Source organism: Selaginella moellendorffii, unplaced genomic scaffold, assembly GCF_000143415.4.
Source record: "Selaginella moellendorffii unplaced genomic scaffold, v1.0 SELMOscaffold_12, whole genome shotgun sequence".
Classification (NCBI taxonomy): Eukaryota; Viridiplantae; Streptophyta; class Lycopodiopsida; order Selaginellales; family Selaginellaceae; genus Selaginella; species Selaginella moellendorffii.
Window position 1 is genome coordinate 2,507,447 of NW_003314273.1, and position 21,807 is coordinate 2,529,253.

At 47.1% G+C, this 21,807-nt stretch overlaps 4 protein-coding genes across 7 annotated transcripts; 2 read left to right on the forward strand and 2 right to left on the reverse strand.

The window, feature by feature from the left end:
- Positions 1 to 393: 393 nt before the first annotated feature.
- On the forward strand, positions 394 to 5,058 carry LOC9646679 (probable LRR receptor-like serine/threonine-protein kinase At1g56140). Of its 3 annotated transcripts, none has more exons than XM_024674397.1 (22): positions 395 to 589; positions 657 to 840; positions 907 to 978; positions 1,030 to 1,101; positions 1,158 to 1,229; positions 1,289 to 1,360; positions 1,414 to 1,485; positions 1,534 to 1,605; positions 1,661 to 1,732; positions 1,781 to 1,852; positions 1,920 to 1,988; positions 2,049 to 2,120; positions 2,172 to 2,234; positions 2,293 to 2,439; positions 2,494 to 2,561; positions 2,626 to 3,186; positions 3,241 to 3,396; positions 3,455 to 3,573; positions 3,628 to 3,835; positions 3,884 to 4,121; positions 4,176 to 4,323; positions 4,378 to 5,053. In XM_024674397.1, exons 1-22 carry the CDS (start codon positions 475 to 477, stop codon positions 4,756 to 4,758), a joined length of 3,105 nt encoding a protein of 1,034 aa, XP_024530165.1. In that variant the 5' UTR covers positions 395 to 474; the 3' UTR covers positions 4,759 to 5,053. The 3 variants fall into 3 exon arrangements, with proteins under 3 accessions (XP_002969397.2, XP_024530165.1, XP_024530166.1); XM_024674398.1 differs by having other exon boundaries at positions 2,293 to 2,340; positions 2,392 to 2,439; positions 3,628 to 4,121; XM_002969351.2 differs by having other exon boundaries at positions 394 to 589; positions 3,628 to 4,121; positions 4,378 to 5,058.
- Positions 5,059 to 5,369: 311 nt separating this feature from the next.
- On the forward strand, positions 5,370 to 7,196 carry LOC112346107 (pentatricopeptide repeat-containing protein At4g02750-like). The gene has a single exon (XM_024674206.1). The coding sequence runs from the start codon at positions 5,370 to 5,372 to the stop codon at positions 7,194 to 7,196; it is 1,827 nt and encodes a 608-aa protein (XP_024529974.1).
- Positions 7,197 to 8,129: 933 nt separating this feature from the next.
- LOC112346125 (probable pre-mRNA-splicing factor ATP-dependent RNA helicase DEAH5) lies at positions 8,130 to 20,874 on the reverse strand. Of its 2 annotated transcripts, none has more exons than XM_024674284.1 (2): positions 20,343 to 20,874; positions 8,130 to 11,554 (listed from the first exon to the last, which is right to left on the reverse strand). In XM_024674284.1, exons 1-2 carry the CDS (start codon positions 20,799 to 20,801, stop codon positions 8,291 to 8,293), a joined length of 3,723 nt encoding a protein of 1,240 aa, XP_024530052.1. In that variant the 5' UTR covers positions 20,802 to 20,874; the 3' UTR covers positions 8,130 to 8,290. The 2 variants fall into 2 exon arrangements, with proteins under 2 accessions (XP_024530052.1, XP_024530053.1); XM_024674285.1 differs by lacking the exon at positions 20,343 to 20,874 and adding an exon at positions 17,589 to 17,606 and having other exon boundaries at positions 8,130 to 11,545.
- Positions 20,857 to 21,793, reverse strand: LOC9660041 (cation/calcium exchanger 3). The gene is made up of 2 exons (XM_024674207.1): positions 20,949 to 21,793; positions 20,857 to 20,878 (listed from the first exon to the last, which is right to left on the reverse strand). Exons 1-2 carry the CDS (start codon positions 21,791 to 21,793, stop codon positions 20,857 to 20,859), a joined length of 867 nt encoding a protein of 288 aa, XP_024529975.1.
- Between the last annotated feature and the right edge of the window lie 14 nt (positions 21,794 to 21,807).

Genomic DNA, 21,807 nt, shown 5'->3' on the forward strand with positions numbered 1-21,807 from the left:
GGGACAATTAAAGGTGCCTCTCATTTTCACTAATGTAAGTGCATGGAATATAGAAAGGGAATATAATAAATGTACATCTTAATTAGCCCAAAAACCTTAATTTATATACAAGAGTGAGTGATCTCAATTTAAATCAATCTAACAACTATTAAAATTTCACTATGTTAATATTAGTATATGGCATTTTAGCTGTACACTTAGACCTCACACCATTAATTTATCCTTTTTTGTTTTAAAAAAAAATCCTAGAATATACTCTTTAAAGGAGATAAGTTTAGATACGAGAATATGCCTTAGACCACGTCACTTCCACGTCTAATCCCCGTCATTTTTGTACGACTCCGGGTTTAACGAATATACTTTGGTGCTCTCATGTCATCTTCACAGCCTCATCCTGTCGCCAGCAAATAGAGACTTCCTTCGTCTAAAGCCCTCGTGTTCTCCCGTCTCTCCGAGTAGGGTACCGCGGGGGCGATGGATCGGTGGGCTATGGCGCCGGCAATGCTGATCGCCGCCACAGGGTTCTGCTCGATCTTCTTATTTCGATGCGTTACCGCGCAGCAAACTAATGTCACCGATCCGAGAGAAGGTAAGCGCGAGCTCTGTATTTCGAGGATTTCCTTCCCATTCTGGTCGATTTCGATTTCTCCGCACAGTGAGCGCACTCAGGGCACTGGGCACCTCGATTGGCCTGTCCCCGCCGTGGGATTTCAGCGTGGATCCTTGTAGCGGTGCCGCGGGATGGGGTGAGGATACCGGCACGAATCAGTTCCGGAGGCGCAGCGCGATTCAATGCGATTGCTCCATTGGAAGTGACGGTGTCTGTCACGTAACTAGGATGTGAGTATAGTAGCGTTTCTTTTGTGTTTTTTATAGCTTTGCTGGTTTCTCTGATATATCTTCCAGAGCGATCGTAAGCATGAACGTGAGAGGCCAAATTCCTCCAGAGATTGGAAACTTTCCCTACATGAATGATTTGTAAGTAGGAAGGATCTTGCATCGGGCCTTGCCAACGCTTCTTTTTGACAGGAATTTCCAAGCCAACCTGATAACCGGTGTGATCCCAGATGAGATCGGTTTACTCTCCAACATGGAACATTTGTAAGTTTTCGCAGCAGTTTCTACGTTTCCGTCTCTTTTTGACCTTTGCTATGTAGAACTGTCGCATCGAATAGACTTTCGGGGCCTATTCCAGGAACCATGGGAAATCTTACTCGACTGTTGACACTGTAAGTCAAATTTAAAGTAGCAAGTTGGATTCTAATAAAAAGCTTTGTTTCTTTTTCAGGAGTCTTGCTGTCAACAATTTTTCAGGAACTCTTCCGCAGGAAATTGGTAACCTGTCTTCACTGACCGAGCTGTAAGTTCTTGCATTCATTTTCATGTCGACAACCAACTTGATTAGAACTGAAGGTACTTAGACTCTACTGGTCTAGGCGGGGAGCTCCCACCAGCCTTGAGAAATTTGCGAAGGCTCCAGACACTGTAAGCTTCTTAAGTCGGTGTGATGTTTACTTGTTTTCTTGGAACCAGAAATATTTTCGACAACAACTTCAATGGCTCGATACCGGACTTCCTTGCAAACATGTCTAGTCTCCAAGTTTTGTAAGTGCAATAAATTCATTCTTACAAGTTTATGTGAATGCGGCTGCTTTGACAGAGCTATGTATGGGAACAAATTCACTGGTCCGCTTCCTGCATCTCTTGCCAATCTTACAAACCTGAGAGAATTGTAAGTCTGTGAAACTCTTCTTGAATTTCTAAATAGCTTATTACATAGAGAACTGGGAGAAGTGTCAGCTGGAGGCTCAATACCGCCTAGCTACAATCGTTTGACTTCTCTAACAAAACTGTGAGTCGCCAGCCATGAATCTTTCTTCTTTTAGCAGTTAGCATTTACTTTGGCTGTTATGCACCAGGTCCTTAAGGAACTGTCAGCTATCTGGTTTCATACCTGACCTGGGAAATCTTACCCAGCTCACACACTTGTAAGCTTGCAGGAAGGTGTACAACTTGTAAGATGTATCTAACGAACGGTGTTATTGCAGGGATTTGAGTTTCAACAATCTGTCTGGGACAATTCCAGCATACTTAGCATCTATTGATAGTCTTAGCAGACTGTAAGTTTTTTCTTCTTGTTTTAAATCTAAAGGGAACCCGAGCATTTTCAGTTTCTTGGGAAGCAACAATCTAACTGGAGGCCTTCCGAACCAGCTATCGAGGATCGTCGACTTGTACGTAGACTGCAAAATCGTTCTCCTCTTCTAACCAAGTACATATTTGCATATACAGAGATGTATCGTTCAACAGGCTCACTGGACCTTTTTCTCAAATGAGCGAGTATGTGTTTTTTCTTTGCAACATGCTATTAATTTTTCTAAACGTGCACAGGAATGCTACCATTATTGGCAATCAGTTCCAAGTTAATAGAACTCAAGGGTAAGGTTCTCTTCCTGTTTCAAGAAGGTTCATCTCACCATGTTCTCGTTGCAGACAAAATGTGAATGCTGCTACATGTATACAGGATATAGCAAACTGCGGCAATGTGAACCAAAGAAACAGTTGAGTGATATTTGCTGCATAAAGTCTTCGATTTCGATTGATTTAGACATATTTCCTTCTCAGATTTTCAATTCGCCATCAACTGTGGTGGACCTCAGATCACTTCAGATGGGACAGATTTTAACGCAGACATGCAAAGTTCTTTGGACGGGGACTTCTATTCAACGGGAGGATGGGTAACTAGCAGCTCTGGTTTTGCGGAATCCTTTCAAGATAACCCCACTTGGTTTCAAAGCATAGAAGGCTCGGCTGGTCAGCAAGCTGTACTGTATCAAACCGCCAGAACTGCGCCAACATCCTTGAAGTACCTCGGAGTTGGGATGCAAAGTGGCTCATACACAGTACACCTCCAATTTGCAGAGATTATCATCGGCACTGGCCAGGATGGACCAGGAGTGGGTAGACGGTATTTTGACATCTTTATCCAGGGGGACAGGAAGCTCAAAGATTTCAACATAAGGGAAGAAGCGAATGGGTCTCTTAGAGCTTTGACAAGGAGCTTCACTGCCGTTAATGTATCTAACGGCGTTCTCGACATTCATCTTCTTTGGATGGGAAAAGGAACTTGTTGTGCTCCATTCAGATCTTTTGGTCCTCTGATATCCGCAATCCAAGTTCTACCTGGTATGTGTTAGATACTACTGAAGTTTGTCATCGTTCTAAACTTGCGTTTAACAGAATTTGAAACTGGTGGCGCGAGTCAGAGCGAAAACAGTTCCAGAGGCGTAAAAATAGGTGTTGGAATCTCCGTGCCACTCCTGGTGCTCTTTGTGGTTTCCGGTTATTTGTTGTGGAGGAAACGACACAGAAAGAACTTAGAGAACGACGATGAAGGTCACTTTTTTGTTAATGTTTTTGCGGATTATTCATACTAATGTTCTGTGTGATGCAGAGCTCAAACTTCTAGACGGAAAGCTGCATATGTTTTCTTACAATGAAATAAAAAACGCTACGGCAGGATTTGACCCCGCGAGATTGTTGGGAAAAGGAGCATTTGGCAAGGTCTACAAGGTAAAGTTTTCTTTATGCAGAAAGTGAAAAAAGCTAAAGTGTTTGGACTTTCAGGGGGTATTATCTGATGGTACGTTAGTAGCGATCAAGCAGCTTAATAAGATGGGCGACAACACGGGCGATTTCGTGAACGAGGCCACACTTATCTCCACAGTGCAGCATCGCAATCTAGTCAAGCTCTATGGATGCTGCACCGAAGGAAACAATTGGATTCTTGTTTTCGAGTTTATGGAAAACAACAATCTGCATCAGGCGCTCTTGAGTAAGTACTTTAATCTAGTGCTTCCCTCATCCTCCATGTATTCTGTAGGTCCCTCGGGGCGAAATATACACCTCAGCTGGCCAACTCGCTTCAACATATGCATTGGAGTCGCAAGAGGGCTCGCCTACTTGCACGAGGAGTCATCACCGCGTATTATACATCGAGACATCAAAGCTACCAATGTACTTTTGGATCAAGCTCTGGTGGCAAAGATAGCGGACTTTGGTTTGGCAAGGCTCTTCGAAGATCATCAGTCTCACATCAGTACGAGGGTTGCCGGAACAATGTGAGAGCTCAACTTGTAAGTGCTTGAGCTGATCTTCTCCGATTCTTCTTTCAGGGGATACCTGGCTCCAGAATACGCCCTGAGAGGCCAGCTGACCGAGAAGGCAGATGTCTACAGCTATGGAGTTTTGGCACTAGAAATCGTGAGCGGAAGAACCAATCTGGACACCACCAGTGAACACATGACCCATCTTCTCGATCACGTACGTATAAAGATCGACGAAATGTTCTACTTCTTAACTGCCGTCGATGATCAGGCATGGGATCTGTACCAAAATGATAAGCTACGAGAGCTCCTGGACAAAAGAGCGGATGATGCGGACGAAGAACAAGTTCTAAGAACGATCAAGGTGGCGCTTCTTTGCACCCAAGCGACAGCATCACAGCGTCCAGCAATGTCCAAAGTTGTGGCGATGCTCACTGGCAGCGAGGAGGTGAAGGTGAGCTCCTTGCTCCCGGGATACTTCAGCGCCATGGACATGGTTCCGCGGATGCGAGAGCTGCTAAGCAAAGACCGAGAGAGCCGAGAGAGCCGATCGAGCAAAGATCCTAGCAGCAGTGCAAGCAGCAGCGCGATCGGGACTGACTCGCCATGGAGAGGATCTTCCTCGGCAAACAACGGTATACTTCCAAGGTAGAGTCTCCATCTCTCGAGTTTTGAGCTTCCAGGATGATGCGAAGGACTTTACAATAGTACTCCAAGTTTTGAGCTTCCAGGACGATGCAAAATACTTCCACATATCTCTCGAGTTTTGATTACAACAGTATACTTCCAATGTAGAGTGGAAAGAAGCTTCATATATGAGCTTTATCAGCGAGATAGAGATAAAGATTGTGGGCGGTAAACCTAAACTGTATAGCGAAAATGCTGTAGAGATGGCAGGAATATGCCCAGCCCCGGCATCTCGAAAGAAAGCATCGATTCTTTAACCATTAAATCTCTCGCAAACGACTATCTGTGAAAAAGAAAAGGAAGAAAGATAGGTTGATCAATATGATCGAAGAGGTTACCTCGTCTAAGTCTTTCAAATGTCTGTAGCTCGCCATTGCCACCTCCATGGATTTGCTTTCTCGCAAACACGAGTAGACAGCCCTGTAGATGCTCCTAGAAATCCAAAACTTAGAAAAGTTTTTCCTAGCTCTTGCGCGTTTGCAAGCTTCGCATAGCCATGGTCGATCGAGCAGCACGAATGGGCAACGAGTGTGATAGCTTGATTGAGGCTCGCGAGACCATCGGCCGGGATCAGGGATGAGCTGCCGCAATGGAAGAAATGCCGCCACTTCCACTTCCAGATCCTATTCATCTCTGGCAGATCCTATCAAGCTCCACTCCCTCCACGACGTGCTCGCGGCCATCGATTCCTTGAAATCCCCCCAAAGCATCGCGACCTACGCCTCTGCCATCCGACTTTGCGGGAATTCGAGATCGCTCTCCGCCGCCAGGCGAATCCGCGATCACCTCGTTGGAAATGGCTGGGATCGAAACACCTTCCTCGGCAATCTCCTGGTGGAATTGTTTGGCAAATGCGGCAGCTTGGACGAGTCCCGCCGGGCATTCGAGAGAATCGCGACGCCCAACACCTACTCATGGAACATCATGACGGCAGCCTACACCGGCAATGGGAATCTCCACGATGCCAGGAGGATCTTCGCCCAGATGCCCGACAAAGATATCGTGTCGTGGAACGCCATGGTTACCGCATATTCCCAGGCGCGGCATTTTCTGCCTGCACTAGACATGTTCGACAAGATGCCGCAGTGGGATGTCTGGTCGTGGAACGCAATCATGAGGGTATATTCTCTGTCTGGCTCTCTCGACACCGCAAAGGATCTTTTTGACAAGATGCCTCAGCGGACAATCGTGTCCTGGAACACGCTGGTTGCGGAATATGCCCAGAAACGGCATCTCCGAGATGCCGTGGAAATGTTTGAGAAGATTCCAATGAGGGATATGGTGCTGTGGAACGAGGTGGTCATGGTCTTCCTTGACGTGGGAATGGCGAACGAGGCCATCGAGCTCTTGGAGGCGATGCCGCAGCGCGATACCGTCTCTTGGAACACGCGAACGAAGGCGTTTGTGCAGATTGGAGATCTCGTAAATGCAAAGAGGTCGTTTGATTCCACTCCAAAGCCGGACTTGGCATCATTTACTACAATGGTGGCGGCGTTTTCGCAGCAGGGGAAGCTCCGAAACGCGAGAGAGATGTTCGATCGGATGCCCTGTCGAGACACCGTGGCGTGGACGGCAATGGTCTCGGCTTATGCCCAAAACGGGCATGTCAGCAGCGCGAGAAATCTGTTCCATGAGATGCCAGAGAAGAACCTGGTGTCGTGGAATGCAATGGTGGCGGCTTACGGACAGAACTGCGATGGAGCTACTGCAGTTCATCTGTTTAGATTGATGGATCTTGAGGGTATTCAAGTGGATTCTATAAGTTTGGTGAGTGCTTTGGATGGATGTTCTTCGAAGACAGCTCTGGCCGAAGGGAGAATTCTCCATGCTGCTGCTGTGGAGCTGGGCTTTGATCAAGATACAACGGTTGCAAACTCGCTAGTTGCAATGTATGCGAGCTGTGGATGCCTTGGTGAAGCTCGCAAGCTGTTTGATGGAATTCTAGCAAAGAATGTGGTGTCTTGGTCGACCATGGTCGCTGCTTACGCACAGAACAGCAAGACTCATGAAGCACTTCACCTGTTTAGAACTATCCCGCTTGAAGGAGTGATGCCAAACGAGGTGACTCTCACAATTGTCTTAAGCCTGTGTAGTCAAACTGGTAAATTACACGATGCAAGGGAGAACTTCATACTTGTGACTGGAGATTTTGGAATTGAGGCACGAATGGATCACTTCATGTGTATTGTGGATCTTATTGCAAGATCGGGGAGATTAGAAGTGGCAGAGGAGCTAATAAACAACATGCCATTTGAGGCAGATCCTTTGGCATGGAGGACACTGCTTAGTGCTTGTAGGAATCAAGAGAACTCAAAGCTTGGAGCCCAGATTGCTGGCCAAGCACTTGATGCAACAATGTCAGATTCAGCTTCTTATGTTCTCTTGTCAAATAGCTTCTGTTGATCCTTTAAAAAAAAAATCAATTAACTATTACTTCATTTAAAAACTAAGTAAATAAAATAAAATTACATTTGATTAAGTATATGATTCTAACTGTAAAAAAAAAATTTAGGTGTGTTTCTTAAAATGGTCAATTGCATAGAGTACTTTCCTTCCAATAAATGTTAAAATTATATAATACTTCTTTTATATTTAATTGTTTTATTTAGAAACAATAAAAGATAAAATTAATAAAGTAGTTGTGAGGTTCAAATCAGTAGAAATGGATTAAGATGCTTATATTTCCTGTGAAGACAATAAAAATTTAAATTAAATAGGATGTAATATAAGAAAAATAAAAGTTTCATTCTCAGATAATTCTAGAGCAAAAGGGTGTTAGTAGACAATGGACAATAAACAATTTTCAACATTTACCTCAATCTAATCTTAACAAATAAGGAACTTTTTATTAACTTGCAATATAAACATTACCTAGAAAAAGAATTAGCCATTGCTGAGAAAAAATAGGCTTTGATAATAATGTTTATGAAAACAAAACTTTAATTGAAGGCATTTTACACTTCAACATAGACATCAGCTTTGGATTGACTCTTTTCTTGTGGCTAAAGATCATAAGGTTGTTACTATTCTTGACTTAAAAGTATAAGTATCACAAACTTTATCATTGATTGTATTCATGTTTTCGAATTGGTTTCAAATTTCTAACAGTACTTCACCTGGCTGGACATCATAGGTACATTCAAAATGGAAACCCCCTTGGAAACCCCACCACAATTGGGGATGGAAAAGGAGTGTAACATGGAATTTGCAGCAGTCTTGTAGGGACAGCTCCTGGGGGTATTCAGGTCAAACCTCCTCATACCTGTATGGCAAGCTTGCCCTCCACAACAAATACTGTCTCACTCCAATCAGCCACTTCTTCTTCACCTTGGAAGGTCAGCGATGGTGTACTTATAGAAAAGACCAAGGACATCTAATCTTGCAGAGGAGCCCTAAATTGCTCAAAACTTATACTATCCAGCCGGGTGAACGCTTCCACCACCACCACCAGTGTCTGGCCTGTTAGCTCCATCTCAGACCTCAGTCGCAGCACCAAACTATCCTCGTCGTTTGCTCAGACGCCATGAGTTCGGCTCGTGGTACCGATCGTATAGCGGCTTTATACGTTCCTCCCGCTTCCTCTTGCTCAACTTGGTTGGATCGGCTGCCTTGAAGAACCTGGGAGCAAGCTCGACCAGCCACTTTGGATCGATGACTGTAATTTCTCGCATGTACTCCTTGGTCGTCATAACCAGCTCATTGTAAATCACCCAGTCGGGCTGATGCTGGAAGAGTGCACTGCTTGGATGAATGTAGACAGGCTGGTTCTCCACAATCGTCCTGTATCCTTCCTGAGGATCCTTGCGTGCGGCATGGAAAAAAAATCCAGCACATGTAGCCTTCCTGATCCTTGTCAAGTTCTTCCCAGCACTCACCACCTCCAGCTTATGTTTGTCCATGATCGTAAGCAGCTGCTTCCTCACGTCCTGTGCCTTTCGTAGTGATCGAGACTGTACAAAGTTCTCGAAGCACCATGGTCCGGAGAACTTCTTATCACTCCACGCCTCGTAGACAGCAAGTAGCGTCAGGTGATCACCCTCCGGCTGGAAAAACCTGGCTCTCTTTTGATCCGCCTGGGCCTGCTTCTCCCCAGGACGATAGAAAATGTTTTGCGCCTGGAGCATCGAAATGATCGTGAGTATCTCGTCGCTGCAGCCGAGGTCCACGCTCGCCAGGAGCATCTTGGACAGAGGTGGCTCCAAAGGAAACTCCGCCATCTTTCGCCCCACCTTGGTCAGCAAACCTTCTTCATCCAACGCTTGCAAGCTGTAGAGCTGCATCATGGCAGAAACCAGCGCCTGGGACTGTGGAGGATCCATGAAGTCGAATGAGAGCAAATCGTTGATCCCCATGGCCTTCATCATCAGAACCGTCATCCCGAGATTCACCCTCTGTATCTCTGGGACGCTCGTCGGAAGCATCTCGTTCCAGAACGAGCCCTCGGTGTAAAGCCGAAAACACTTTCCGGGCCCTGTTCTTCCTGCACGACCAGCTCTCTGCTTGGCTGACGCTTGAGATATAGGAGTGATCACCAGCGAGTCGAATCCCAGCTTCGGATTGTACACCTTTTGCTTTGCAAATCCCGGATCAACGACGTAGTAAATGCCATCAATTGTCAGGGATGCCTCTGCAATATTGGTAGCAATGACGAGTTTCCTCGTCCCCGCAGGAGCTGGATCGAAGATTCGAGTCTGCATCTCGCTGGGAAGAGCGCTGTAGACCGGCAGGACGATCAACTCTGGCACATTCGGTCCCAGATCCTTCATACGTTCATGCAAAATCTCGCAAGCGGTGTCAATCTCCTCTTGTCCCGTTAGAAAGAGCAATACGTCCCCCTCCGGTTCCGTAAGGTGGATTTGCATCACCGTGGTCAATGCCGCATCCAGGTAGTCGGTCTCTGGCTGCTTGGTGTAGAGAATCTCGACTGGAAAAGAGCGTCCTGGTATGGTGAAGATGTTGCAGTTGAAAAAGTAGGCCGAGAACTTCTCAGCGTCCAGAGTTGCCGACGTGACAATGAGCCGCAAGTCAGGCCGCCGCTTCACCAGGCTCTTGAGCAACCCGAAAAGAACATCCGTGTGGATTGTTCTCTCATGAGCCTCGTCCAGCATGATCACCGAGTATGCCGAGAGGTTCTCGTCCATGAGTATCTCTCGGAGAAGCATACCATCTGTCATGTACTTGATGACGGTCTCAAGCCCTGTGCAGTCCTCGAACCGGATGGCATATCCAACCTCCTCACCCAAACGGCAGCCGAATTCTTCTGCCACCCTCTTGGACACGGACATGGCGGCCACCCTTCGAGGTTGCGTGCAGCCGATTTTCCCCCTCGAAGTGTATCCTGCCTCGGCCAGGTACTGCGTCATCTGAGTTGTCTTTCCCGAGCCGGTCTCACCAATCACGACCAGCACCTGGTTCTCGTTCACGGCCTTGACGAGGTCCATCTTCAGCTTGTAAATCGGCAAGCTCTGTCTCTGCTCTTGAATCGAAAGCTTCGACCGTTGTCCGAAAGTTGGCGCCTTTCCGAACGCATTCTTCTTCCAGTCGGGCATATCGTACGCAGACAGTCCTACACCCCGGAGTTCTTGTGCTAGGCGCCGCTCTCCTGTCTCTGGCATGGGATCCTCCCATGAACGATTCAAGTCCTTGGGTATAGAGTCCAGCATTGTTCGCTGCTGCTGCTCCCTTCTCTCTTTAGCCAGAGGCAATTGAGTTATCGCTGCTCTCTGCAAAGAACCGTCAGGGTTCCTGACGATCTTCAGAGGTGAGAGATCAATCGAGTACCTTGTTTGTCCCCTCAAGAACGCAGGCTTGTCCTCGTTCGGCAATATTTCAAGCTCTACTTCTGCACCATCATCGTGAAACAGCATACCACCTCCGTCATCGTCATGCATGGGATTGTCTCGCATGCCCAGCACCCCTGAAGCAGCCAGCTGCGTTCTTTCAAACCTCTCTGGAGAGCTCATTTTCTTGGAAGGCCGAGGAGCGTCTGAGGTGTCGTCGATCAGTGGAATCCCAGAAAGGCCCATCCTTGTCGTCGATGGCTTGTTGGCAATGGAAGGATTGGTTCTAAAGTCATCCTCTTCATTTCCCGATGGCTTGAGAATAGGAACCAGATCGTCCCCGCTTTCCTGGTCCACGTCTCTCATAGAGAGACTCATCTTCCCACCCTTCAAAGACACCACCTTCACCCAGACCTCCTGGCCCCTCTTCACAACATCCTTGGCATGCTCAACCCTCCGAGAAGCCATCTCAGACTTATGGACGAGTCCTTCCGCGAAGGACCCGTTAAGCTGAACAAAGCATCCAGAATCCATTATCCTCTGCACCCTGCCCTTGTAAATCTTGTAGAGCTCTGGCCTGGACTCGGGCTCCCGACGATGGTCTTCCTCGTCTCTGCTGCTTCTCCCACTGCTCCTGCTATCCGTGTCCCTATGCCTTTCTCCATCTCGATCCCGCTCGCAATCCCTCTCCTCTTTATCTCGCTCCTTCCCTCTAACATTCTCCCTCCCCCGATGTCTATCCTTGTCTTTCCTCACGGGCGGGAAAATGGCGTGAATGATCATCAGCAGCTTCTTGACGAAGTAATCCTGGAACTCCGCCCCGTTTTCCTTGAGCCTCCCGCCGAATTCCTCCAAGCTCTCGCTGTGCCGGCCAAGCTCGATGATAAACTCGGCCAGCGTCTTGTTGCTGCACCCTAAGTGCGTTTCCAGCTCGGTGCATACCTTTGACACGAGCGACAAGTACTCAAGCTTCTCCTGGAGCTCCATCACTGCAGCTCTGCCCTAGCCCTAGAAATCCGCCCTTTATAGAACTTGTTTTAATCTTTATATAACCATGGTTGCTTACTAAACTTTTAGGCTGTTTATTCAGTTAAGCAAACTTTATTCCTTTTTGTTCACCAAATGTTCAAAAATTGATACTTTAAAGATCCACCCAATCTTGTATTTATGACAATTTTAGTAAGAAAAGTTTGGAGGTTATTAATTTTTTAAAATACAGCTCAAAGGCACTTACAAAACTTTGTGACAAAGTTGGCCATCATGGGATCGTAGTCGGGAGCTTCCATTTGGAAATGGCCCGACTCCAGGGACAAGGTATGTCTCAGCTCCCAACTGCGGACTTGTGCTTGGATTCCAGCTGCTTGATGCTCGTGAATCCATCATGAGTTCCCCATGACGAACAGCTTGGGCTTGGCCGACTGGAGGATGCCTTTGTTGTATGGCCAAAGAGAACCGGTGCCCAGACCAAACGGGTAGCCCAGCCCCACATATCCCACTACTTCTTTCACCTGATCCACAGCCGAGCCAGCAATTAGAGCCCCTGGAATCGAGAAAGAGAAACTATAGTTAGAAATGGATGCTCCATGCTCTCTTCTTGATGATCATCCATCAAGAGTTCCTGTTTTGATCAAGCAATGCTTCCAAACAAGACTAAAATAAAAAGGAAATCCACAAGAGAACTCCAAAGCTTGGGAGAAGACAAAACACTTCCTACCAAGAGACAAAGAGGAGGAAGAACAGCTATGGAAAAACTAGTGTCCAAACAGACAAGAAACAAGATTGGGATTTCATATACTCGCTGAGTTTCACATTGTGGGGGCTTTTGCTGTTGCTTGAAAGGGTCTACAAAGGTCCTTGATGTTGATTTTGCAAAGACCACCCAATAATCAGGGCAGCACTCTTCCTCTTGTTTGAGAAAATTGGGTTTGTGAGTGAGGCATATTAGCAATTTAGGTTACACTTTGAGGCCATGTTACCATGGGTAAAAATAAACCTTCATTGGGTTTGCTATGAATGGTGAATAGGCTAGTTTATAGCTGTTTAGCATATGAGTGGATTAATTAAAATTATAAGGATTAATTTATTAGTTTAGATAATCATTGTTGTGCTCTTTTGTAAACTTTTTTTATATTGAAAGTTTAAGGATTAGTTAGAGTTTGAGTCCAAAAAAGAGAGTCATCAAAGATGAAGAATCAAGTACGTAAATCATCTTTTCTTCTTCGAAAGATGATTTAGCAAAAAGATATGATATCATTGCTTGTATTTATATCATGCAATTAAAAGTCTCTACTTTAATGCATGTTATTTATAATAGTTTTACAAGTGGTGAGTTGTGGGATGGATAGTAGTGAAGTGTTAAATTATTTTTTTTAAGCTTGCTATTGAAAGCTTGAGTTGCAATGCTTAATTATTTTCTAAGGAACTATTGCAAATGTAACTGTGTGTATTGAAAGTTACTTGTTGGCAAGTTCTTTCATATATTCTTTCCTTATTGCTATGACAGTAGAGGGTTGAGATTGGTAAACCCTTTATTAGTCTCCACTCAAACTAGTTGAGAAATTAATTATCATGTATGTACTTATACTGGATAAATATAAGGTAGGAACTCTTATACGTTTTTTGTTGAGCATACTCAACCTGGTATAAAAAACTTATATGTTAGTATGCACTTGCTAATGTTAGGAACCCCTGCGATATTGAGTTTGATCCCTTAATATTTGCTAGATGATAGATTATCATGTCTGTTATATATATTAAATGGAAAGTGTCTAAATTAGTTATTTATACATATCTATGGAATGTAGATATTGTCGTGAACATGATGATGTTCTCGTGTCTAAATTTGCAATCTACTACCATTTCATATTTAATAAATTTTTATGATTGTCCTAAAGATTAACTTCTGAGACTGAGGAAAGCCCAAAATATGCATTCCTTAGGGGGGGTTCTAAATGTATAATAGGGGTGGGGGGCATGGCCAATTAACCTAAGGTATAGCTTAATTCTTATTTGTGTGTTTATCTTTGTTTTGCATTTAATTTGGGTCTAGGCCCAAATTCCATATTATGGTAGTTGATAGAGAACCCATATCTTTATGTTAAGCTATTGGTATGTTGAAATAGTATTAAATTTTGTTTAGCTTCATTTTGCATGTTGATTTTAGCATTAGGATGCTAGATGCTTTAGAACTATTCTTATATTACTTTGTACTCCTATCCCTTTGCTCCTTAGGTTGTACGTTAAAAAATTGTTCTATGCTCCACTTCTTTAGCTCATTGATTCCATGATTAAGAGTTTGGCTTTATCCCTTCATTTAGTGGTCCAAGGCTTTAAAACTCAAATTCTAGTTTATTATTGTTGGACACATGGCATATAAAGAGTTTAGGTTCCACTTCGTGGTAATCTTATGGTAAAGAACCATAGAATAAAGAGGTGAAAACCACATGTGTTACATTTGTTATCAGAGAATAAGTCTCAATGAGTACTATTAATGAGCTGGGGCAATTAGTCTCGTTGTATATGTAAAGATGAAAACATTGATCTGAGTGGGTACATATTTGGGTGTTATAACTTTGCATTTGTTCCTTATGTATAGATTTTGGTTACCTTTTGTACCAAAATATATTTACTTTTGCTTGGGTTCATAAGTTGGATATGAGATGTTCCATTTGCATGAGTTTGTGCTTAGGCTCATGAGTAAGGCACATTAGCAACTCAAAGTTATACATTGAGTTGACAGAATTAATGTTAGCCTATCGATGGTTATCATGAGGTGTTTCGTATTACTGTGGGTGAAAGTAAACGTCCCTTGGATTTGCTATGAGTGGCAAATAAATTGGTCTATTGGATTTTATACACTTTTGTTTGATTAGACTGAAGATATTGCAAATGCAAGTTTAAGGTTTGGTCAAAGTTAATCCAAAAAGAGAGTCATTAGAAACTAAGGATCAAACATATAAATTATTTTCTCTTTTTAGAGAGATGATTTACAATGAGATGTGAATTTATTGCTCATGTTCACATAATGCAATCAAGAGTCCTATCTTGATGCATGTTAGTTATAATAACCTTATAAGTAGTGAATCATATGAATGAAGCACTAAACCATTTTGTCTAAACTTACTATTAAAGATTTAGATATAATCCTTAATTATTTTCTAAGGAAGCTTATGATTGCTTCTTGAGTAACTTGCTTACAAACCTGAGAAAATTGTAAATCTATGAAACTCTTTCTAAATTTCTAAATAGCTTGTTACATAAAGAATTGGGAGAATAGTGCCTAGCTACAATCATTTGTTCTCTAACAAAACTGTGAGTCACCAGCCATAAATCTTTCTTCTTTAAGCAGTTCACATTTACTTTTGGCTGTTATGCACCAAGTAACTGTTAACTATCTAGTTTTATACCTGACCTACCCAGCTCACACATTTGTAAGCTTGCAGGAAGGTGTACAACTTGTAAGATGTATCTAATGAACGGTGTTATTGCAGGAATTTGAGTTTCAACAACCTGTCTGGGACAATTCCAGCATACTTATCATCTTTTGATAGTCTTAGCAGACTGTAAGTTTTTTCATCTATTGAGTTAAATCTAAACGGGAAGCCGAGCATTTTTAGTTTCTTGGGAAGCAACAATCTAGCTAGAGGCCTTCTGAACAAGCTATTGAGGATCATCGACTTGTACATAGACTGCAAAATCGTTCTCCTCTTCTAACCAGGTTATATATATACAGAGATGTATCGTTCAACAGGCTGATTGGACCTTTCCCTCAAATAAGCGAGTACATGTTTTTATTCTAAGCAACATGCTATTAATTTTTCTAAACGTGCAAGGTTCTCAAAAAGTTTCATCTCACCACGTTCTCGTTGCAGGCAACATGCGAATGCTTCTACATGTATACAGGATATAGCAAACTGCAGCAATGTGAACCAAAGAAACGATATTTGCTGCATATAAAGTCTTCGATTGATTTAGACATATTTCTTTCTCAGGTTTTCAATTCGCCATCAACTGTGGAGGACCTCAGATCACTTCGAATGGGACAGATTTTAACGCAGATATGCCAAGGGCTTTTATGGACGGGGACTCCTATTCAACGGGAGGATGGGTATCTAGCAGCTCTGGTTTTGCGGAATCCTTTGATGATAACCCCACTTGGCCTCAAAGCATAGAAGGATCGGCTGGTCGGCAGGCTGTACTGTATCGAACCGCCAGAGCTGTGCCAACATCTTTGAGGTACCTCGGAGTTGGCATGCAAAGTGGCTCATACACAGTACACCTCCACTTTGCAGAGATTATCATCGGCACTGGCCAGGATGGGCCAGGAGTGGGTCGACGGTATTTTGACGTCTTTATCCAAGCTCAAAGATTTCAACATAAGGGAAGAAGCCAATGGGTCTCTTAGAGCTTTGAGAAGGAGCTTCACTGCCGTTAATGTATCTAACGGCGTTCTGGACATTCATCTTCTTTGGATGGGAAAAGGAACATGTTGTGCTCCATTCAGATCTTTCGGTCCTCTGATATCCGCAATCCAAGTTCTACCTGGTAAGTGTTAGATACTGCTGAAGTTTGTCATCGTTCTAAACTTGCGTTTAACAGAATTTGAAACTGGTGGCGCAAGTCAGTGCGAAAACAGTTCCAGAGGCGTAAAAATAGGTGTTTGGAATCTCCCTGCCACTGGTGCTCTTTGTGGTCTCCGGTTATTTGTTGTGGAGGAAACGACACATAAAAAACAAAGAGAACGACAATGAAGATCATTTTTTGTTAATGTTTTTGCGGATTATTCATAACAATGCTCTGTACGATGCAGACTTCAAACTTCTAGACGGAAAGCTGCATATGCTTTCTTACAATGAAAAAGAAAACGCTACGGCAGGATTTGACCCCGCGAAGGTGCAGAAAGTGAAAAAAGTGTTTGGACTTTCAGGGACGTTAGTAGCGTCAAGCAGCTTAATAAGATGAGCGACAACACGGGCGATTTCGTGAACGAGGCCACACTTATCTCCACAGTGCAGCATCGCAATCTAGTCAAGCTCTATGGATGCTGCACCGAAGGAAACAATTGGATTCTTGTTTTCGAGTTTATGGAAAACAAAAATCTGCATCAGGTGCTCGAGTAAGTACTTTAATCTAATGCTTCCCTCATGCTTCATGTATTCTGTAGGTCCCTCGGGGCGAAATATACACCTCAGCTGGCCAACTCGCTTCAACATATGCATTGGAGTCGCAAGAGGGCTCGCACTTTGGCTTGGCAAGGCTCTTCGAAGATCATCAGTCTCACATCAGTACGAGGGTTGCCGGAACAATGTGAGAGCTCAGCTTGTAAGTGCTTGAGCTGATCTTCTCCGATTCTTCTTTCAGGGGATACCTGGCTCCAGAATACGCCCTGAGAGGCCAGTTGACCGAGAAGGCAGATGTCTACAGCTATGGAGTTTTGGCACCAGAAATCGTGAGCGGAAGAACCAATCTGGACACCACCACTGAACACATGACTCGATCACGTACGTATAAAGATCGACGAAATGTTCTACTTTTTAACTTGCGTCGATGATCAGGCATGGGATCTGTGCCAAAATGATAAGCTACTAGAGCTCCTGGAGAAGAGAGCAGATTGTGCTGATGAAGAAAAAGTTCTAAGAACGATCAAGGTGGCACTTCTTTGCGCCCAAGTGACAACATCACAGCGTCCAGCAATGTCCGAAGTTGTGGCGATGCTCACCGGCAGCGAGGAGGTGAAGTGAGCTCCTTGCTCCCGGGATACTTCAGCGCCATGGACATGGTTCCCCGGATGCGAAGGAAAGACCGAGACAGCAGCAGTGCCAGCAGCAGCACGATCGGGACTGACTCGCCATGAAGAGGATTGGCAAACAATAGTATTCTTCCAAGGTAGAGTCTCCATGTCTCTCGAGTTTTGAGTTTCCAGCACAACGCCGAGGACTTTACGATAGTAAACTTCCAAGGTAGAGTGGAAATGAAGGTCCAAGTTCTGAGCATCCAGGACAATGCAAAGGTATACTTCCAAGGTAGAGTCCATATCTCTCAAGTTTTAATTACAACAGTAATACTTCCAAGGTAGAGTAGGAAACAAGCTCCATATCTCTCAAATTTTGAGCTTTATCAGCGAAATAGATACTATAGGGAAAATGCTATAGAGATGGCAGGAATATGCCCAACCCCGGCATCTTGAAAGCCCTCCAAAGCATTGACAGTGGCATCGCGGCCGCCAGTTCCGACACGTACGCGTCCCTCCTCCGTGGATGCCGCCGCATCAGCGAGGTCTCGCTCATCCATGCTCACGTCTCCAGCAATGGCTGGATCCGCAAGGCCTTCGTCGCGAATCTCGTCGTACAGATGTACGGCGCCCTCGGCGGCGCTGGCGACGCGTGGCAAGCCTTCTCTACAATGCCCACCAGGAATCTTTTCTCCTGGAACATCACTCTGGGCGCACACACGCGGCACGAGGAGCTGGAATATGCCAGGAACCTCTTTCGAAAGATGCCCAGCCACGATACCGTGTCGTGGAATCTCATGTTTGCAGCATATGCCCAATCCGGGCATCTTGCCGTTGCGAGGAATCTCTTTGATTCTATGCCCAGGAAGAGCCCCGTGTCTTGGAACTCGATGGTGCAAGCCTACATTAGCCATGGATTCCTGGACGAGGCTAGGGTTTTGTTTGATCGCACTCCTGGAAAGAACGTCGTGTCCTGGAACGCTATGATCCAGGCGTATGCCGAGAGAGAGAATTTGCGGCGGTCAAGAGATCTCTTTGACAGAATGCCGCTCACGGATCTCATCTCCTGGACGACGATCGTCACGGGTCACGTCGCGCAGGGCAAGATCGAAGAGGGTAGGGTTTTGTTCCTAGCGATGCCGGAGAGGAGTGCTGTGGCTTGGAACGCGATGATCCAGGCGAGCTGCCAGGAAGGGGATGTGGATGCCGCGGCCGCGCTCTTCACGGACATGCCGGCTGGACGGGATTGCAGCTCCTGGACGTCGATGATTTCTGGCTATGCCAGGAACAATCGAATCGGGGCTGCGGTGGCGGTGTTTTGGCGAATGCCGGCGTGGAGTGTGATTTCCTGGAATGCCATGGCCATTGCGCTGGCCGAGAGCGGCGATCTCTCCTCGGCCAAGATTCTCTTCGATCGCATCCCAGAGAGGAACAGCGTCTCCTGGAACGCGATGATCCAGGGCTACACCGTGAGCGGGGATTGGATCGCCGCTATGGAGGTCTTCGATCGAATGCCGCAGCTTGACGTGATCTCCTTCACCACGATCGTCGCGGCGATCGCGCAGGGCGGAGATCTGGATCGCGCCAGGGTGCTGTTCGATGCCATGCCAGAGCGAAATCTCGTGTCCTGGAACGCGATGATGGCCGGCTACGCCCAGAACGGCGATCCGAGCTCGGCTATGGTGCTGCTCAAGCTCCTGGATCAAGACGGCCTCCGGCCCAACGCCATCACTTTCGTCGTGGCGCTAGATTCGTGTGCCAATCTCGCGGCGCTGGCCCAGGGCAAGCTCCTCCTTGCCGAGATATCCCTCCTCCAGGACGAGCTGTGCCAGTCGATCGAGCTCGGCAACGCAGCAATCAATCTCCTTGGCAAATGCGGGCAGCTGGATCAAGCCCGCCAGCTCTTCGATTCCTGGAACACTGGCCGTGGTGATGCCGTGGCCTGGAACACCACGATCGCGGCCTACGCCCAGAATGGCATGGGCCGCGACGCGATGGAGCTCTTCACGGCCATGAATCTCGAGGGCGTGGAGGTGGACGACGTGACGCTCTTGAGCGTCCTGGCGTCAACCAGCGGCTCTGACGCGATCCAGTTCTTCCACTCCATCGCCGCGGACTACCGATGCGCGCACAGCCGCGAGCACTTCCTGTGCCTGGCCGACGCACTGGGGCGATGGGGCAAGCTCCGTGAGGCGCTGGCGGTGATCCTGACGATGCCCTACGCGCCCAACCTCATCGCGTGGACGACGCTGCTGAGCGCTTGCAAGGGCCACGCGGACGTGGAGATAGGCGAGGAGGCGGCGAGGAGGGCGAGCGAGCTCTGGCCCGAGAGCCCCGCGCCATACATCGCGCTCTCGAGCATCTATGCCGCGCGCTTTTTCAAAAGTTAGGGCACGGGCGAATATTCACCTTTAGGGTTAAAGGTAATTTTAGGGTTCTTGGCATTTTGTCCTTATCGATCGCCCGCAGTAGAGAAACACATGGACGTGGTGCCGCTGAGCAAGCGCATTTGGTAGCGGATGAGCCGGCTGATCTGGTCATGACCACCGTTCCAAAGTTTGATTCAGATGTGATTCGAGTGCTTCCGCTGCCCAAGGAGAACACAATCGTTTATTCCTAGACGATCTTCCATAGTTTTGAGGAACAATAGCTAAATTACCATAGACAATAGCAATGGCTTTCTTCTTTCAGTGAACAAAAGTTTGAAAGACTCTCATCCCCAAGAACGAAGAATAGAGCACGAGAAGCCCAATTCCCAGCGCTCGACTGGGTTGCATCCTCCTCCCCGGAAGAAGTAGCAGCGTCCAGATCAATCCCACCACCAAGAAGCCAATGGTGTAGTACAAGCTTGGATCGCTGGGGACGACGAAGGACGCTGGATACGTCTTCAAGCTCGCGAGCAGCAGCGAGATCCCCAGCCCAACCAGAGTGTTAAACATCGGCCCCGCATAGCAGCCCGATACCGCCACCTGAGCTCCATCACCTCCACTGAAAGCCATGGCGACGTTGGCCATGAGATCGCCCATCGAGTTCCCCCACGCCAGCACCGTCAAGCCCAGCAGCGACGAGTCGATCTCCAGGATTACCCCCAGGCTGACGAGAACCGCCACGAGCTCCTTGGCGATGATGTAGAACCAGACGATGCTCATGAGGAATCCTCCCACCACCCAGGGAAAGACGAAGCTCCGAGGAGGATGATCCGGGGTCGTGACGAAGAAAGCCGTCAGGCCGAGCACAGCTCCACTGCCAAATCCCCAGGAGTAGACGTAGAAGGCGCTGGAGGGCGAAACTCCGGCGCTCAGGAGGAACGCGAGGAGAACCGGAGCTAGAGTGACGCTCGCCACTGCCACCGGACGAGACCATCGCTTGTCCTCCACGAGAGGAATCGTGAGCTGCCTGGGAATAGTGAGCGGCCAGTCGATCACCATCTTGAAGAGCCTGTGGAGAAAGCTCTTCCAGTTCCGAGAAGACTCGTGCTCCTCTTGCTGCTCGCTCCATCCCCAGAGCGGGCGGGGAACAGCCTCCTCGACTGGCTGCTGGTGCGCGTAGATCGCTACGTGAGAAGCCCACCTCCACTGCGGCAACGTGATCTCGATCGGGTTGCTCGTCGCCCCGGAAGAATCCGGATCCATCAGCGGTGTATACCAGTTGTTCTCTGGATCCTCGTCGTGAACCACGGCTTGCATGGGCAGCCACCGTAGCTTGGATGCTTGCTTCTTGATCACCTCCGAGGCAGCCACAGTGACGGCATAGACGAGATAGATCGAGACGAAGGCCACAGCTCCCCAGAAACTAATCCTCCCAACGTAGAGAATGATCGTGAGGATCGCGAGGGTGACAAGGAAGAAGCAAACGTCCCGGATGAAGCAGTGGCGATCGAGCTGGACGGAGCTGGAAGTTCTCCCGGCAGTGATCACGTAGACGAGCCCCGCCACCACGGAAGTCACGAACACAGCTCCTCCAAGAACACTGTTTAGGCCAACTTCGCCAGCTCCAGCCCCCACGAAGGCCGCGATACTGGCGAAGACGTCCGGAGCTCCATTGCCGAGAGGGAGTAAGGAGACCCCCGCGACGGTGGGAGGGAGATGGAGCAAGCTGGAGAGCTTCTGGAGCGAGCAACAAAAGTAGTCGGCGGCGGTGTTGCCCAGCATGTAGAAGAGCGAGGCGAGCCAAATGCCCAGCAGCAAATGCCCCAGCCATGGGAGAGCTCCAAAGCGGCAGAAGAAGATCCGCGTGTAATCGATGGCGCCCCCCGACGCGCAGTCACGGGCGTGAGCCTTGACGAAGGAACACGCATCGTGAGATTTCCCTGGGCTGTCACAGCCGCCGCTGCCGATCAAGTGATTTGGGGCGGCTGCCGGCTGCGCGAGCGCGAGATCAAGGAGCGCTCTTCCCCGCGAGTGGCTGCTTGCCGCGGGATTGGAGGGAATGCGCCCGGAGAGGAAGAGGAGAAGCACGGCCCACGAAGCCAACCCTAGAACGGACCTCATCGAAGACGCTGCTC

Coding starts and splice junctions, on each gene's coding strand:
- LOC9646679 (XM_002969351.2), top strand. CDS start 475: ATGGATCGGTGGGCTATGGCGCCGGCAATGCTGATCGCCGCCACAGGG. Junction 1,102..1,157: donor CTCTCCAACATGGAACATTT/GTAAGTTTTCGC, acceptor TTTGCTATGTAG/AACTGTCGCATCGAATAGAC. Junction 3,574..3,627: donor CATTTGGCAAGGTCTACAAG/GTAAAGTTTTCT, acceptor TTGGACTTTCAG/GGGGTATTATCTGATGGTAC.
- LOC112346107 (XM_024674206.1), top strand. CDS start 5,370: ATGAGCTGCCGCAATGGAAGAAATGCCGCCACTTCCACTTCCAGATCC.
- LOC112346125 (XM_024674284.1), bottom strand. CDS start 20,801: ATGGAGCGAGCAGCAAGAGGAGCACGAGTCTTCTCGGAACTGGAAGAG. Junction 11,555..20,342: donor CTGGGCTTGACGGTGCTGGC/GTGGGGGAACTC, acceptor GCAGTGATGGAG/CTCCAGGAGAAGCTTGAGTA.
- LOC9660041 (XM_024674207.1), bottom strand. CDS start 21,793: ATGAGGTCCGTTCTAGGGTTGGCTTCGTGGGCCGTGCTTCTCCTCTTC. Junction 20,879..20,948: donor GAGGATCCAGAGAACAACTG/GTATACACCGCT, acceptor ACGTTGCCGCAG/TGGAGGTGGGCTTCTCACGT.